Source organism: Numenius arquata, chromosome 2 (genome assembly GCF_964106895.1).
Source record: "Numenius arquata chromosome 2, bNumArq3.hap1.1, whole genome shotgun sequence".
Classification (NCBI taxonomy): domain Eukaryota; kingdom Metazoa; phylum Chordata; class Aves; order Charadriiformes; family Scolopacidae; genus Numenius; species Numenius arquata.
Window position 1 is genome coordinate 56901279 of NC_133577.1, and position 14949 is coordinate 56916227.

The 14949-nt window shown below is 55.0% G+C and overlaps 1 protein-coding gene across 1 annotated transcript; it reads right to left on the reverse strand.

Annotated features, from left to right (window-relative positions):
- Window positions 1-891: 891 nt before the first annotated feature.
- LOC141474715 (olfactory receptor 14A16-like) lies at window positions 892-1833 on the reverse strand. The gene has a single exon (XM_074162777.1). It carries the CDS (start codon window positions 1831-1833, stop codon window positions 892-894), a length of 942 nt encoding a protein of 313 aa, XP_074018878.1.
- Window positions 1834-14949: the final 13116 nt, after the last annotated feature.

A 14949-nucleotide genomic window follows, 5' to 3' on the forward strand; every position in this document is an offset into this window, starting at 1 on the left:
CACAGATCAGGGTGTGTTCGTGAGGTGGGGAAAGGTCCCCACCAGCACAGTCCCCGTGGCCACCCTCCGTGCCCCCCACCCCCAGCAGCCCCCCAGTTGGACGCTCCCCTCCCCATTGCCCTGGGGCAGCTTCCCCAGGATGGCCAGGGAACATGGCACAGACCAGCTCCTCTCTCTGCCCCTCTCATGACTTGCTTCCTTCTCCAGGAGACCTGGCTCTGCCCCACATGCCCACTGGAGCAGGTCCTCACCCGGCATGGTCACACAGCTCCGCTGCCATTGGGGCTTTCCTCTCCTGGGCACTTCCCAGACCAGTCCAGCCCCCCTCTAGCTCTCTGAGATTTAAACTTTTCTGTTTCCATTCACTTCCCACCCCAGAGTACATGTAGCGTCCCCATCCTCTCCTGACAACTTCAGATTTTTTTCCACATGGACTGAGATCTGCCATCAGCCCCATCATACCTGGGATGGCCCGAGGAAGGGGCCTGGGAGCTCAGGCATCATCTCTACTGCCCCTCTACACTAGAAGTGATCCTATATCTGAGTGCTTGGTGTCTATAAAATCCCTGTGATACCATGATTTTACTCCCCCAAACACAGCAAGAAAACAAGGTGGAAAGACACTTGGAAAGCCCAATTCCATAGACTTGTTTTTTTATTCACCTGTATCAAAGAGAAGCCAACCGTCTTTCTCTGCACTCAGGACATCCCCTTCTGTTGCACAAGGTGACAAGAGGTGACACCTGGTTCTTCAGGGATCAGACACAGCAGGACAAACAAAACAAATGCAATGAACCCAAGCAATTGCCTCTAAGTATTGTCAGTGAAGGAAAAGCAGACCCTTGGATTAAAAAAGAATTCTGGGCACTACTCAGAGAAGCCAAATTGCTGTTAATGGTGCCAGGTCCATGGGATCAGTTTCCTCAGAGCATCCTTGAGCTCCTGGTTCCTCATGCTGTAGATGAGGGGGTTCACTGCTGGAGGCAGCACCGAGTACAGAACTGCCAGCACCAAATCCAGGGATGAGTAAGAGATGGAGGGGGGCTTCAGGTAGACAAACACACCAGTGGTGATAAACAGGGAGACCATGGCCAGGTGAGGGAGGCACGTGGAAAAGGCTTTGTGCTGTCCCTGCTCAGAGGGGATCCTCAGCACGGCCCTGAAGATCTGCACATAGGAGAACACAATGAAAATAAAAAACACAAAGTTGAAAGAGGCACTAACTATAATCAGCCCATCTTCCCTGAGATAGTTTGAGTCTGAGCATGAGAGCTTGAGGATCTGGGGGATTTCACAGAAGAACTGGTCCGGGACATTGCCCTGGCAGAGGGGTATTGAAAATGTACTGGCCATGTGCAGGAGAGCAGTGAGAAACCCACTGCCCCAGGCAGCTGCTGCCATGTGGACACAAGCTCTGCTGCCCAGGAGGGTCCCGTAGTGCAGGGGTTTACAGATGGCAATGTAGCGGTCATAGGACATGACTGTCAGAAGATAAAACTCTGCTGAGATCAAGGTGGCAAAAATAAAGACCTGTGCAGCACATCCTGAGTAGGAGATCACCCTGGTGTCCCAGAGGGAATTGGCCATGGATTTGGGGAGAGTAGTGGAGATGGAGCCCAGGTCGAGGAGGGAGAGGTTGAGGAGGAGGAAGTACATGGGGATGTGGAGGCGATGGTCACAGGCTATGGCAGTGATGATGAGACCGTTGCCCAGGAGGGCAGCCAGGTAGATGCCCAGGAAGAGCCAGAAGTGCAAGAGCTGCAGCTCCCGTGTGTCTGCGAATGCCAGGAGGAGGAACACAGTGATGGAGCTGCCGTTGGACATTTGTTCCATGTATACGTGGGGGCCTGTTCAAAAAAGGAAAAGAGAGTGAAGAGTCAGGACAGACACCTCTGAGCAGAACCTCTTCCACTTGTTGCACTACGCTCCCCCAAATGACCTCTGTCCTTCCAGGGAGACCTTGGTGCAGATCCTGGCGTGATCCTTGGTTGGTGCTGGCTGAGGGTGCAATGGGGAGCAGGGGAGGGACTCTGCTGGGGGCTCCAGAGGAGTCAGTCATGCTGTGCAGCAACAGGCAGAGAGGAACCAGGAGTGGTCACAGGTTACATCTACCCCTGATGGGAAAGAGCTTCTGACCATTGTCACTCCCAGGTCCCCTGGATGCAGAACAGAGCTCAGAGGGAGGATGTGTGTCTCTGTGTATGTGTTTATTTTTCTGCTGTTCCCCCTGTCCCACCTGAGTCATTTCTGAAGGCAGAAATCCCTGGCATTTTTGCTACACTACAAGTGCTGTTTTGAGAGTCCTGGGAGGCAACAGGACAGACCCACAGTGCAGAAGGAGGAGAGCTGCTCTCTCCATCACTCCTGCTCTCAGCTGCTTTGTGCTGGAACCCCTTTGGTCTGGAGGATGATCCCATGGAGAGCAGAGGATTCCAGTTCCAAAGTGCAGATCTGCAAACTCCCCTCCTCAGTCAGTATCTGGCAGCTTTTGGATGCCCAGAAGATGGGGTGTCCTTAATGGGGAGTTAACATTACCCCCACCTCATGGACTGCATTGCCTTGAGACCCACAGGTTAGAATAGGGCTTGGACACCATCAGCACGGCAGGACCTGCAGGGTCAGTGTCTGAGCTTCTGCTGAAACCTTACTATGGTTCAAAGGACGCACAACCATTTATTGTCATTTAGACAATTATTCTAACATCCTATGATCCCTCCCACCCAAGAAGGAAATTGGGAAAAAAAAAAAGGAAACCCGGAGGTTGAAATATAGTGTATAAGACGACTAAATAATTAACATAAAAATACAAAAGAATCTATATCCTTCCTCATACCAATATAAAATATCCAAGGTTTATACTAAGCCCCTGGCTGCTCACCCACCTTCACACCCTGCACCATCCCCAGCACAAGGCACCCATCCTCTCCTGTCCCTCTGAGGGCGCTGCAGGGAAGCCCTGCTCTGGAGCATACCCTCATCCTCCTCTGCACTGCAGAGAGAGCCCAAAGGCTGTGGGCGATGACAGACTGAGGAGAACCCTTCAGGATCTGCAGGGCCATTGCCCTGCAGCCCAAGACTCACCGTGGAGAGGGCTGTGAAGCTTTGTCCCACTGTCAGCTCTCCTACCACTCCCAACTGCCTTGAACCTCTCTCCGCATTGATCCTCTCATCCTCGCGCCTGAAGCTCTTCCCTCAGCCCTGCTGCGCTGGCTAAAACTGTCTCTCTGCAGCTCTGCCCGCTTGCCAGGAGCTGCCTCTGTCCCAAGAGCCTGGCCCAGCTCAGCAGCAGAGGACCAGCCCGAGGCAGTTTAATGACCCCTCTGGTGGGTTTGGTACCGAGCCCATGAACCTCAGACACTGAGAGGAAGCTGAAGAAACCTCTCAAGAAGTCAAGCTGTGACATCATCTCCAAAAGAAACACTTTCTGGGAGTGTTCATGGCTCCCAGTGAGGACCATTCCCAACAAAGCCTACCCAGGGGCTCGTTAGAGCAGAAAACTGGAGGCAATAAGGACAGGCAGGTAAAGGACAATTAAAGGTGGCTCTGATGCTGAGGAAACCTGACTGTGTCCCATTAAGGCAAAGGGCCAGGCTCTGACCCCCAGGCCCTGGGAAAGGAGATCTTGTCCCTCACACCTGGCTCTTCCTGGGGCAGTGTGATGTGGGGATGTGCAATGCCAAGGGCAGGACACTTCTGGGTGGGGCAAGGAGGTCATGAGGTCTTCCTGAGTGAGGTTAAGGGACCTTCCGGTAGGCTTTGGTGGCAGAGACAATAGCCATGGTGACAGAGAGGTCACCTCTTTTGGGGGCTTTCAGCCTTGCCACGGCCCTCAACGGTCTCCACCACAGGCTGCCCTACAGTGTCCCACAGCTGCACCTCTGTCTCTGAAGGCATCCAATTGTCTTTTCAGTTTCACCCCAACAGCTCACTACCCTTCCTGATATCTCTCCATCCTCCCTGGCTGTTCCTGGAAAGAGAAAGCCATGGGCTGGTCCAGTCTCCCTCTGATTGCCCTCTTGGACCACAGCACTGCCCTTGGAGTGATATCTCCTTCTCTTCAGTTTTAGACTTAACCTCCCCAGACACAGTTTGCGACATCCTTCCTTTCCCATGTTTTTTTTTTTCCATTATGAAAAGCTCCACCATCTCTGAAACCCCCCTTCAAGCAGTTCCAGACTGTGGCTGTGATGCTCTGAGCCTCCACTTCACCAGGCTAGAGAAGCCCATGACCCTCAGCCTCCCCAGAAAGGGGCCTCATGGTCTTGAGGCCATGAATCCCCTCTTGGCAGAGCTCCTCTGGACACTCTCCAGTCCTCCCCACTTGTCAAGAACAGGAAGCCCCAAAGAGGGCCACACGAGTCCAGAGGTGGCCACGCCAGGTTTCAGAGGAGTGGGATGACAGCTCCCCTGGGGTGGGTGACCCACGCTCCTCCTAACGCAGCCCCACATGCAGCTGCCCTTGTTCCTGGTGAGCGTGCACTACTGGCTCCTATGGCATCCCTCGGAGTGCCCAGGCCCTTCTCCTCAGGATCCCTGCCCAGCCAGTCAGGTCCCGGGCTGCCCTCATCTACGGGGTTATTCTTCCCCCCGATGCAGCTCTGGCCACTTCTCCCTGTGAAACTTCCAGAGGCTTCTGTTGCCCAAATCCCAGAGTTTCTCAAGGTCCCCCTGGACTGAAGCTCCATTTTGTCAGCTGTCCATGTTAGCGTGCAGATGGCTACCCCGATGGTGGTGTCCCTCCCAAGGGAACAGCATGGGGGGCTCCAGGGCACTACAAATACTCAAAGGTGGTGCTCTTTATCGCAATTTCTTTCCAATGCAGGATTAGCCATGGTGGCCATCTCAGAAACAGCTGCAAAGCCACGGCCAGTGAGGAAAGAGGGAGCAGAGGTGGGATGTTTGTACTGGACAGTGCAGTGTTTCATGGGTTGATGGTGTTTCTTCACACACCACAGGGAAGAGCATGGATCCGCCTTCTTGATGACCTCCTGGTAGTTGTGGAAAGGTCATTTTTAGTTCTTCCCAAAGCCCTCTCTTCTCTACAATTGAACAACTTCATCTCTCTCAGCCTTTCATACTGATAAGCTCAACCTTGCAAATGCTGCCTGAGAGGATTAGGGCTCTTCCAGTCCTATTGGATTTTACTGGGTTTCCAAGGGACCTCAGGGATGTTGGAATATCATCACCCTCATGCCATCCCTTTCCGCATGTGTCACTCTCATTTGTCATCCTCTTGCAAAGCACAGCTCTTGCAGGCTGTCAGGAGAGCCTGTTCTGTCTGGACAAGCTGTCATCCACAATGACACACTGAACTTCCAATGTTCCAGGCCCTGGTGGCACCATGACACACTGTGAGGGTCTGACTCAAGGGTTTCCATGCCTGGTGCTGACCCACATGCAGATGAGGAGTTAATGGCTGCAAGAACCACAGTAGCCATTGTCAGAGACAACAGGTTTATCATGGGACTGTTCAAGTGTGAAGGGAGCTTGGGATGTCTCTAGACCCACCTCCTGCTCACAACAGGGTCAACACTGAATTCACCACAACTTCCGGAATTGGAAAATTCACTTTGTCCAGGAGAGTCCTGAAAACCTCTTCGAGGACTTTGCGAGAGATCCTTGGGTTTGAGGAGAAGCGGACACATCCTGTAGGTCGACAATTGGTTGTGCAGCTGGTATCAGGAACAGGGCTTCTCTGACCATGAGACCCTCTGTGAGGATCAGTAACTGCTTGGAAGAGAAGGGATTCACCTTCTGTCCAAGTGGCAGAAGCTGAAGGCAGGGACTAGGAGAATGACGTACTGCCCAGTGTAGGAGAAGAGCAGGTTTGAGACCAACTGAGGAGCATCAAGCTGCACAAGTCCATGGGGCCTGATGGGATTCACTCATGGATCCTAAGAGAACTGGCAGATGAAGTTGCCAACCCACTAGCCATCATATTTGAGAAGTGGTGGCAGTCTGGTGAAGTACCCACTGACTGGAAAAGGGGAAACAGCACCTACTATTAAAAAGGGAAAAAAGGAAGTCCTGAGAAACTACAGGTCGGTCAGTCTCACCTCTGTGCCCGGCAAGATCATGGAGCAGATCCTCCTGGAAACTCTGCCAAGGCACATGGAAAATAAGAAGGTGATTGGTGCAGCCAAAATGGCTTCACCATGAGCAAATCATGCCTGACAGATTTGGTGGCCTTCTACGATGGTGTTACAGCATTGGTTGGTAAGGGGAGAGAAACAGACATCATCTACCTGGACTTGTGCAAAGCGTTTGGCACTGTCCCGCATGACATCCTGGTCTCTAAATTGGGGAGACATGGATTTGACAGATGGACCACTCAGTTGATATGTAATTGCCTGGATGGATGGCCACACTCAAAGGGTTGTTGTCAATGGCCTGATGTTCAAGTGTGAACAGTCACGAGTGGCTTTCCTCAGGTGTTGTCGATGACACCAAGCTGTGCGGTATGGTCGACATGCTGGAGGGAAGGAATGCCATCCAGAGGGACCTGGACAGGCTGGAGAGGTGGGCCCTTGCAAACCTCACGAAGTTCAACCAGGTAGAATGTAAGGTCCTGCACCCGGGTCACCACAATCCAGAGAACATATAAAGGCCGGGTAGAGAATGGATTGAGAACAGCGCTGAGGAGAAGGTCTTCAGGGTGTTGGTTGATGAGAAGTTGAACATGAGCTGGCAATGAGTGCTGAAAGCCCAGAAAGCCAACCGCATCCTGGGCTGCATCAAAAGAAGCGTGGCCAGCAGGGTGAGGGGGGATATTCTGCCCCTCTGCTCTACTCTGGGGAGACCCCACCTGGAGTATTGTGTCCAGCTTTGGAGACCACAGCACAGGAAGGATGTGGACCTGCTGGAGTGGGTCCAGAGGAGGCCACAAAGATGCTGCGAGGGCTCGAACCTGTGAGGACAGGCTGAGAGAGTCGGGGTTCTTCAGCCTGGAGAAGAGAAGGCTCCGGGGAGAACTTTGAGACCCTTCCAGTATCTGAAGAGCCTACAGGAGAGATGGAGAAGGACTCTTTATGAGGGAGTGGAGAGATAGGATGAGGTGTAATGGTTTAAAACTGAAAGAGGGGAGATTTAGATTAGATATTAGAAGGAAATTTTTTGCTGTGAGGGTGGTGAGACCCTGGCCCAGGTTGCCCAGAGAAGCTGTGGCTGCCCCATCCCTGGAGGAGTTCAAGGCCAGGCCGGACGGAGCTTTGAGCAACCTTGTCTGGTGGGAGGTGTCCCTGCCCAGGGAAGGGGGTTTGGAACAAGATGATTTTAAGATGCCTTCCAACCCAAAATATTCTATGGTCCTATAACTCTAGGATTCTAGGATTAAATCAGTGGATGGGATCTTCCTGAGCAGCACCTCTAATGTTAAGCGCTATCAAATGCATTTGCCCTTCATTTGCCTTTATCTCCAAGGCAGCCTTGACCTCTCCTAACACAATATTCCTTGATTATGACAGTGCCAACAATTCATCAAATATTTTCACACTATCTTCAGAACACAAATAGCGTCACAGCACATTTAAAGCTGATAAATAATTCCCCAGTGTGTAACTCGGCTATCTAAGAAATAACACACAAAGCAGAAGCCGTCAACATGGAACTCTTCCAGGTGACTGCCTGCTCTTTGGGCCAGTCCCAAAGCAAATACTCGAGTCAGTCGCCTTAAATCTTTTCACAACTGACCCACAACAGATCTCTTCTTTATAACTAGTGTCCCGTAAAGATATAACCATACACATGAACCTTAAAAATGGCACAGCACGTCACCGAAGAAGCTGAGCCATTTCCCGTTCTCGTGAACCACTGATCGGTGTATTTTTATTTCTTTGAGGCCGTGACAGGAGTCTGTATCATCACGGGAACAAAACCAGGGACACCCTGGATTCACTGAGACTCAGGCAAACCTCCCACTGACTTCAAAACCTAAACCAGGTTTTTGCCACCAGTGTTTCATTCCCAGCTTGTGTCTCATAACAATAAATTCTCCTCACGCCCTCAGAGACAGAGGACTAAAATCGAGCATTATTTTCCTGTCAGACATGTGGCAGGGAGTGCGGGATGGGATTGGCAGTGAAGAGCAATGGGGAAGCACAGGGTGGCAGCCCCACTCCTGCAGGACACCCCTGCCACCAGGCTTCCCCTGAGAGTGACACCCCAGGTCTCAGGCTGCTCCCCCGGGACTGCCCCCACCTCTGGGCTCCAGCCTGGCCCCAGCACAGAGAGGGAACCCCAGGTGTGTGGGGTACCCCAGGACCTGCTCCTCCCTGCTCCCCCCAGCACTGAGCCCCTCTGGGGACTCTGCGCCCTGCCAGGGCTGGAGGGAGCCCAGGCATCCAGGCTGCTGTAACCCCCCCCACACTCCCCCTGGTTGGGCTCTACTGGGAAGCATCAATCGTGCTGAATGGGCCCCTTGTGCCACGAGCCCTGGGCAAACACGGCTCATCAGAGATGCTGCGGGGACAAACACACCTCCTCCTGCCAGGGGAGCTCTGTCCCCACAATTAGCTCCGAGTGGCTGCCTGGGGACAAGGGATCTCTTCATTGTGTCCCTCTGAACAGCCACATCCCGCCCAGGGACAGCGCTGGCCTGGGCCAAGGACGAGGGCATTGAAGGGACACTCGGTGGGGACAAGGGCCTTTGGTGAGCTCTGGCCAAGTCCCAGCCAGGGACTCCCAGATGGAGCCAGAGCCTTCCTGGGGACACGGTCACTGGGACCCACCGTCCACGGGCAGCTCTGCAGAGAGGAACCCCTGTTGTCTGGCCACAGGCAGTGGCAGAGTGAGAGCCAGGGCAAGGGATGTTCCTCTCTGTTCTCTGCTCTGGGGTGGCCGTGGCTGGGAACTGGAGCAGTTTGGGGCCCACAGTGCAAGGGAAATGGGGTGGGCTGGAGATGGGCACTGCGACCACCCTGCCCCAAGCCCAACCCTCGTCTCCCGGTGTCCAACATTCACCAGTGCTCCCCATCATTGCCTCCAGTGACTGAAGATCCCAGTCATCCAGCTGTCCCCATTGTCCATGTCCCCCGTTTTCCTACTCCCTTCCAGCATTCCCTAATCCCAGGGTTTCTTCTGCCCCATGAAGAGGGGCCAATTCAAGTCCCCCATTTACCCAAGGGGCTGGAAAGGGCTTGAAGACAATTCTGCTTAGAGACCTCTCGCGTGAGGCTGGTGTCATCTCTGGGGTAGTCCTGAACGGAGAGAGTGTTCAGGGAGCAGAGTCACTGGGAGACGGCAGTGCTGGGAGGTGGGGGGCACCGGGAGATGGGGGGATGTGGCTCTGGGGGGCTCTTGGAGCATTGTTTTGTGTTGAGCAGTGGGTCATCACCACAGGGTGTCCAGCTCTCAGGGGGGACTGCCCACCCCCTCCCCACCTGCAGATGCCGGGGCGCTTCCCCGTGCGGCTGCCCCATGCAGGAAGCTGGACTGATGCCGGGGAGGGTGGCTGGGTCCGTGCCAGGGCCAGGGGGTGACTCTGTGCCGGGGCTGGGCTTGTTGCCAGGGCTGGTGTCTCTGCCAAGCCTGGCTTTGCCCCGGGGGCTCTCGGAGCAGGGAGGGGCAAGGAGGAGTCTGGGGAGGGATAAAGCTGCCCCTCACCTTCTCCAGCTTCACCCAGGACTCAGCACACCATAGAGGAAGAAGAAGGTCGCAGTCCTCAGCGTGGCCCTGCTCTTCACCATCCTGCTGTGCACCCCAGAAGATGCTCAGGTGAGTCCCCAATGCCATGGGGAGGGGCTCAAGGCTGGGGATGGGTCTCGGCAGCAGGACATCCCCTCTCCTGCAGAATGAAATTGTAGTGGTGAGCACCAATCCCCGTGACTCGGCCTCTCCCTTTCCCAAGCAAGGAGCTCCTCCAGGCTCCCAGGCACCTCCAGCCCCAGGCAATGCAGTTTTCTCCCTCCCACAATTCTGCCTCTTCCCTTCCCCAGAAGTTCAGCTTCTGGGGCCCAGAGACTGGTTCCTCAGTGAGTGGTTGGGTCTGTCCCCTCCTGGGGAGGGTCCAGCGCCCACTGCTCTGAGGGTCCCCACTGGTTTCTTGTCTTGGTTCCCCCCAAATCTCTCCCTTTTCGGGCCTCACCATCCCATCCTTTTGGTCCCCTCAGACATGACCTCCCTGGGATCTCCCCTGTGTCCTTTCCAGGGTCCCCAGATTCCCTCCCACTGACTGTTCCCAAGGTCTTTCTTTCACTCTTCCCCCTCACTCCTTTGCCTTTCCTCCTCTCCACTGCGGCACTGTCCCCAGAGCACCTTCCTTGAACCCCCACTCCCAAACGCTCTCCCAGTCTCCTTGGTTTGCTCCTCTGCACTCCTCTTCCTTCTGCCCTCACCAACCACCTCGCTTGAACTCCCCATGTCCCCTCCACTGCAATTCCTTTACCCCTCACTTCCATCCCACACATTCCTGTCCATTCCACACCCCCAGCCCAGTCCCTTGGGCTCCGCTAATTCCCCCCCGTGCCCTCTCTTTGCCTCCTGCCCACCCCCATCCTCTTTGGAGGCCCTGAATTCCCCACGCTCTCCTCCTCTCCATCCCCACCCCTGCTCCCTCCAGGAACAGGTTTCCCAGGTGAATCTTGGAGGGATGGAGCTGTGAGAGCAAAAATGATCTACCCCCTCAGACCAGGGTGAAGCCATGGGGCTGGGGGGACTGGGGACACCTGCGACACACCCACAGCCCCACCAAGGTCCAATCCAGACCACCCCTCTGCTCTCTTTCCCCAGGCACTCTTGGACGGAAGTGGAAATATTGACAGGGATGTAAGTAGTTGGGTGGGCTTTGAGGGGCTCCAGTCTGGGGAACAGGAGGGCCCTTTGGTCCTCCCATCCCTTGCTGGGAACGGGGACACCCCGGTGACCAGTGAGGTCTCATCTTCTCTTTACAGACCACGATACAGAGAGCCTTGCTAGGAAAGAGGGATGTGGTGGGTACCACGAGTTCTGCGTCCTCCGTCCCTCCCCTCCAAAGCCATGATATTCCAAGTCAACCCAGAGTGACCCAGTGCACCCCACCGACACCCCAGGAAACACTCCTGCACCTCAGTGCTTTCCCAGGGAGGCCCCCTTCCCCAGGGACCCCAGTGCTTTCCCATCCATCCCATGACAACCCAGTGCACCCCACCATGCCCCGGTACACAGCCATGCACCCAGGTGGGACCCTGCCCCAGGACCCCCGCTGCTTTCTCTGCACCACCACACAAGCTCATGTACCCCCTTTCTCCCTGGAGGCACCTTCCCCAAGGACCCCAGTGCTTTCCCCTGCCTCCCAGTACAGCCCAGTGCACCCAAGCCTGTCCCTAACCCTCCCTTTCTCCCCAGCCCCCCGTGGCTGACCTGGATGTGGACCTTCTGCGCCAGAGACGCGTGACTGCAGCCCTTCATGCCTAGGTGAGCAGCATCAGGGTGTCTCCAGCCCCACAAGGGACGCTGGGTCCCGGGGGCCCCCTGAGCCCTCTGGGGTGGGAAGAAGACCTTGAGTATGGGAGAAGCAAAGAGAGGGGACTGTCCATGATCCATGGCCCAGGGGGAGCTGGACAGAGCGGCCCCCCCCATGCCTTTCCTTGCACCCAGTGGGGCTCTACGGACCCAGAGGTTCACCATGCAGGACAGCAAGGTACTCTGGAGACATACGGATCCCAAGGATCACCGTGAGGGCTGGGCAGGCATCTGGGAGATTTAGGGGCTTCCTGCGGGAATGACACACTGAGAAAGGGGCTCTGGGTGCCACATGGATCTCAGGAGAGCCAAGTCCTGTCCTTGGGCTCTTGAGGACTCCACGTCCTGTCTCCTTCCCCAGGTCTCTGCAGAGAGAGACAGTGGCGGACAAGGCCACTCTCACGTCCCAGCCGACACTGGGGGTCTCATTTTGGGCTCTGTCTTTCAGGACTGGAACTGGTGGGGACACCAGTGTCCCGTCCCCCTCCAGCAGCATGAGGAGATGATCATCGCTGGATGACCCCACCTGATCCCCTGGGAGCCCTGGGCCCTTTCCCTCTAATGATCAATAAACCCCTTCAGCAAAGCTACGCTCTGCGTGTGTGTGTGTGTGTGTCCCTGTGTCCATGTCCCCTCTCGTCTGCCAGTGCCCAGGCACCTGGGTCCTCTCTGGCTGTACCACGGCGATGATCAGAGTGACTGAGGGAGCCCAGACACGGGGTTGTCTCTGTAAAGGAGATCCCCTTCCCACCCACCATGTGCCCCGAGATGAGGGCAGATTAGGGCAAATGGGAAGGGAAGGCAAGGCAAGGCAAGGCAAGGCAAGGCAAGGCAGCACTGAGCAGATGAGGCCGTCTATAGACGGACGGGAGCAGCCTCACTTTCACAAGAACTAGTCCTCATGAGGGACTGCAACCACCCCAGTATCTGTTGGAGGGACAACACAGCTGGGCACAAGCAATCCAGGTGGTTTGGAATTGTGTCAATGGTAATTTCTGACCCTGGAACGTGTCAATGGTAATTTCTCCAAGTGACAGAGGAGCCAAGGAGGAGAGGAGCCATGCTGGACCTGGTTCTCACCAACAAGGAGAGCCTGGTGGGGAATGTCAAGCTCAAGGGGAGACCTGGACAGGCTGGAGAGGTGGGCCCAGATGAACCTCATGAGGTTCAACAAAAGCAAGTGCAGGATTCTGCACCTGGGAAGAAACAATCCTCAGTATAAATACAGACTGGGGGATGAAGCATTAGAAAGCAGCCCTGAGGAAAGGGACTTGGGGGTGCTGATTGACGAGAAGCTGGACATGAGCAGGCAATGTGCTCTCGCAGCCCAGAAGGCCAATCACATCCTGGGCTGCATCAAAAGAAGTGTTGCCAGCAGATCCAGAGAGGTGATTCTGCCACTCTGCTCTGGTGAGACCTCACCTGGAGTACTGTGTGCAGGTCTGGAGCCCTCAATATAGAAAGGACATGGACGTGATGGAGCGGGTCCAGAGGAGGGCCACCAAAATGATCAGGGGGCTGGAGCACCTCTCCTATGAGGACAGACTGAGGGAGCTGGGGTTGTTTAGCTTGGAGAAAAGGAGGCTCCGGGGAGACCTCATAGCAGCCTTCCAGTCCCTGAGGGGGGCCTACAGGAAGGCTGGGGAGGGTCTGTTTACAAAGGCCTGCAGCGACAGGACGAGGGGCAATGGTTTTAAGTTGGAGAAGGGGAGATTTAGATTGGATATTAGGAAAAAGTTCTTTACGATGAGGGTGGTGGAACACTGGAACAGGTTGCCCGGGGAGGTGGTTGAGGCCCCTTCCCTTGAGATATTCAAGGTGAAGCTCGACGAGGCCCTGGGCAACCTGGTCTAGTTGGGGGTGTCCCTGCTGACTGCGGGGAGGTTGGACTAGATGACCTTTGGAGGTCCCTTCCGGCCTGGACCAATCTATGAATCTATGAATAAGGGCAGCCTTGGCTGCAGTGACCATGAGATGGTAGAGTTCGAGATCCTTCAGGCAGCAATGAGGGCACACAGTATCTCACTACCCAAGGGAGAGGGGCCCAAGGAAGCTGATCAATATTCAAGGATCACCTTCTCCAAGCTCAGGAGTGGTGCATCCCGACAAAGAGGAAGTCGGGCAAAACCACCAGGAGGCCTCCATGGATGGACAAGGAGCTCCTGGACAATCTCAAACAGGAAAAGGAGGCCTAAAGAGGAGGAAGCAAGGACAGGGAGCCAGGGAGGAATACAGAGAAATTGTCCCAGCAGCCAGGTTGTCAGGTTAGGAAAGCTAAAGCCCAATAGAGGAAAATCTGGCCAGGGACGTCAAGGATAACAAGAGACGTGTCTATAGGTGTGTCAGTGACAAAAGGAAGACAGGGCAAAATGTGGGCCCACTCAGGAAATAAATGGGAGCCCGGATACCCAGGATATGGAGAAGCCTGAGACACTGAATGACTTGGAGGTCCTGCTTAACCAACTTGATCTCTTTCTATGACCATGTGACCCACCTGCTCGATGCGGGGAAGGCTGTGGATGTTGTCTACCCGGACTTTGGTATGGCCTTTGACACCGTCCCCCACAGCGTTCTCCTGGAGAAGCTGGCGAATCATGGCATAGACAAGTGTACTCTTCACTGGGTAAAAAACTGACTGGATGGCCGCGGCCAGAGTTGTGATTAACAGGGTGAAATCTTATTGGTGGCCGGTCACCAGTGGTGTCCCTCAGGGCTCAGTTCTGGGGCCAGTCTTGTTTAATATCTTTATTGATGATCTAGATAAGGGGATTGAGTGCACCCTCAGTAAGTTCGCAGACGACACCAAGCTAGGTGGGAGTGTTGATCTGCTTGAGGGTCGGAAGGCTCTACAGATGGACCTGGACAGGTTGGATCAATGGGCCAAGGCCAATGGGATGAGATTTAATAAGGCCAAGTGCCGGGTCCTGCATTTTGGTCACAACAACCCCAGGCAACGCTACAGGCTTGGGCAAGAGTGGCTGGAAAGCTGCCCAGCAGAAAAGGACCTGGGGGTGTTGGTGGACAGCTGGCTTCACATGAGCCAGCTGTGTGCCCAGGTGGCCAAGAAGGCCAACGGCATCCTGGCCTGTATCAGGAACAGCGTGGCCAGCAGGAGGAGGGAAGTGATGGTGCCTCTGTACTCGGCACTGGTGAGGCCTCACCTCGAGTGCTGTGTTCAGTTCTGGGCCCCTCACTACAGGAAGGACATTGAGCTGCTGGAGCGTGTCCAGAGGAGAGCCACCAAGCTGGTGAGGGGTCTGGAGAACGTCATACGAGGAGAGGCTGAGGGAACTGGGCATGTTTAGTTTGGAGAAGAGGAGGCTGAGGGGAGACCTCATTACCCTCTACAACTGCCTGAAAGGAGGGTGTAGAGAGGTGGGTGTTGGCCTCTTCTCCCAAGGGAATAACGGCAGGACCAGAGGAAATGGTCTGAAGTTGCGGCAGGGGAGGTTTAGATTAGATATTAGGAAGAATTACTTGACTGAGAGGGTGGTCAGGGACTGGAAGGGCCTG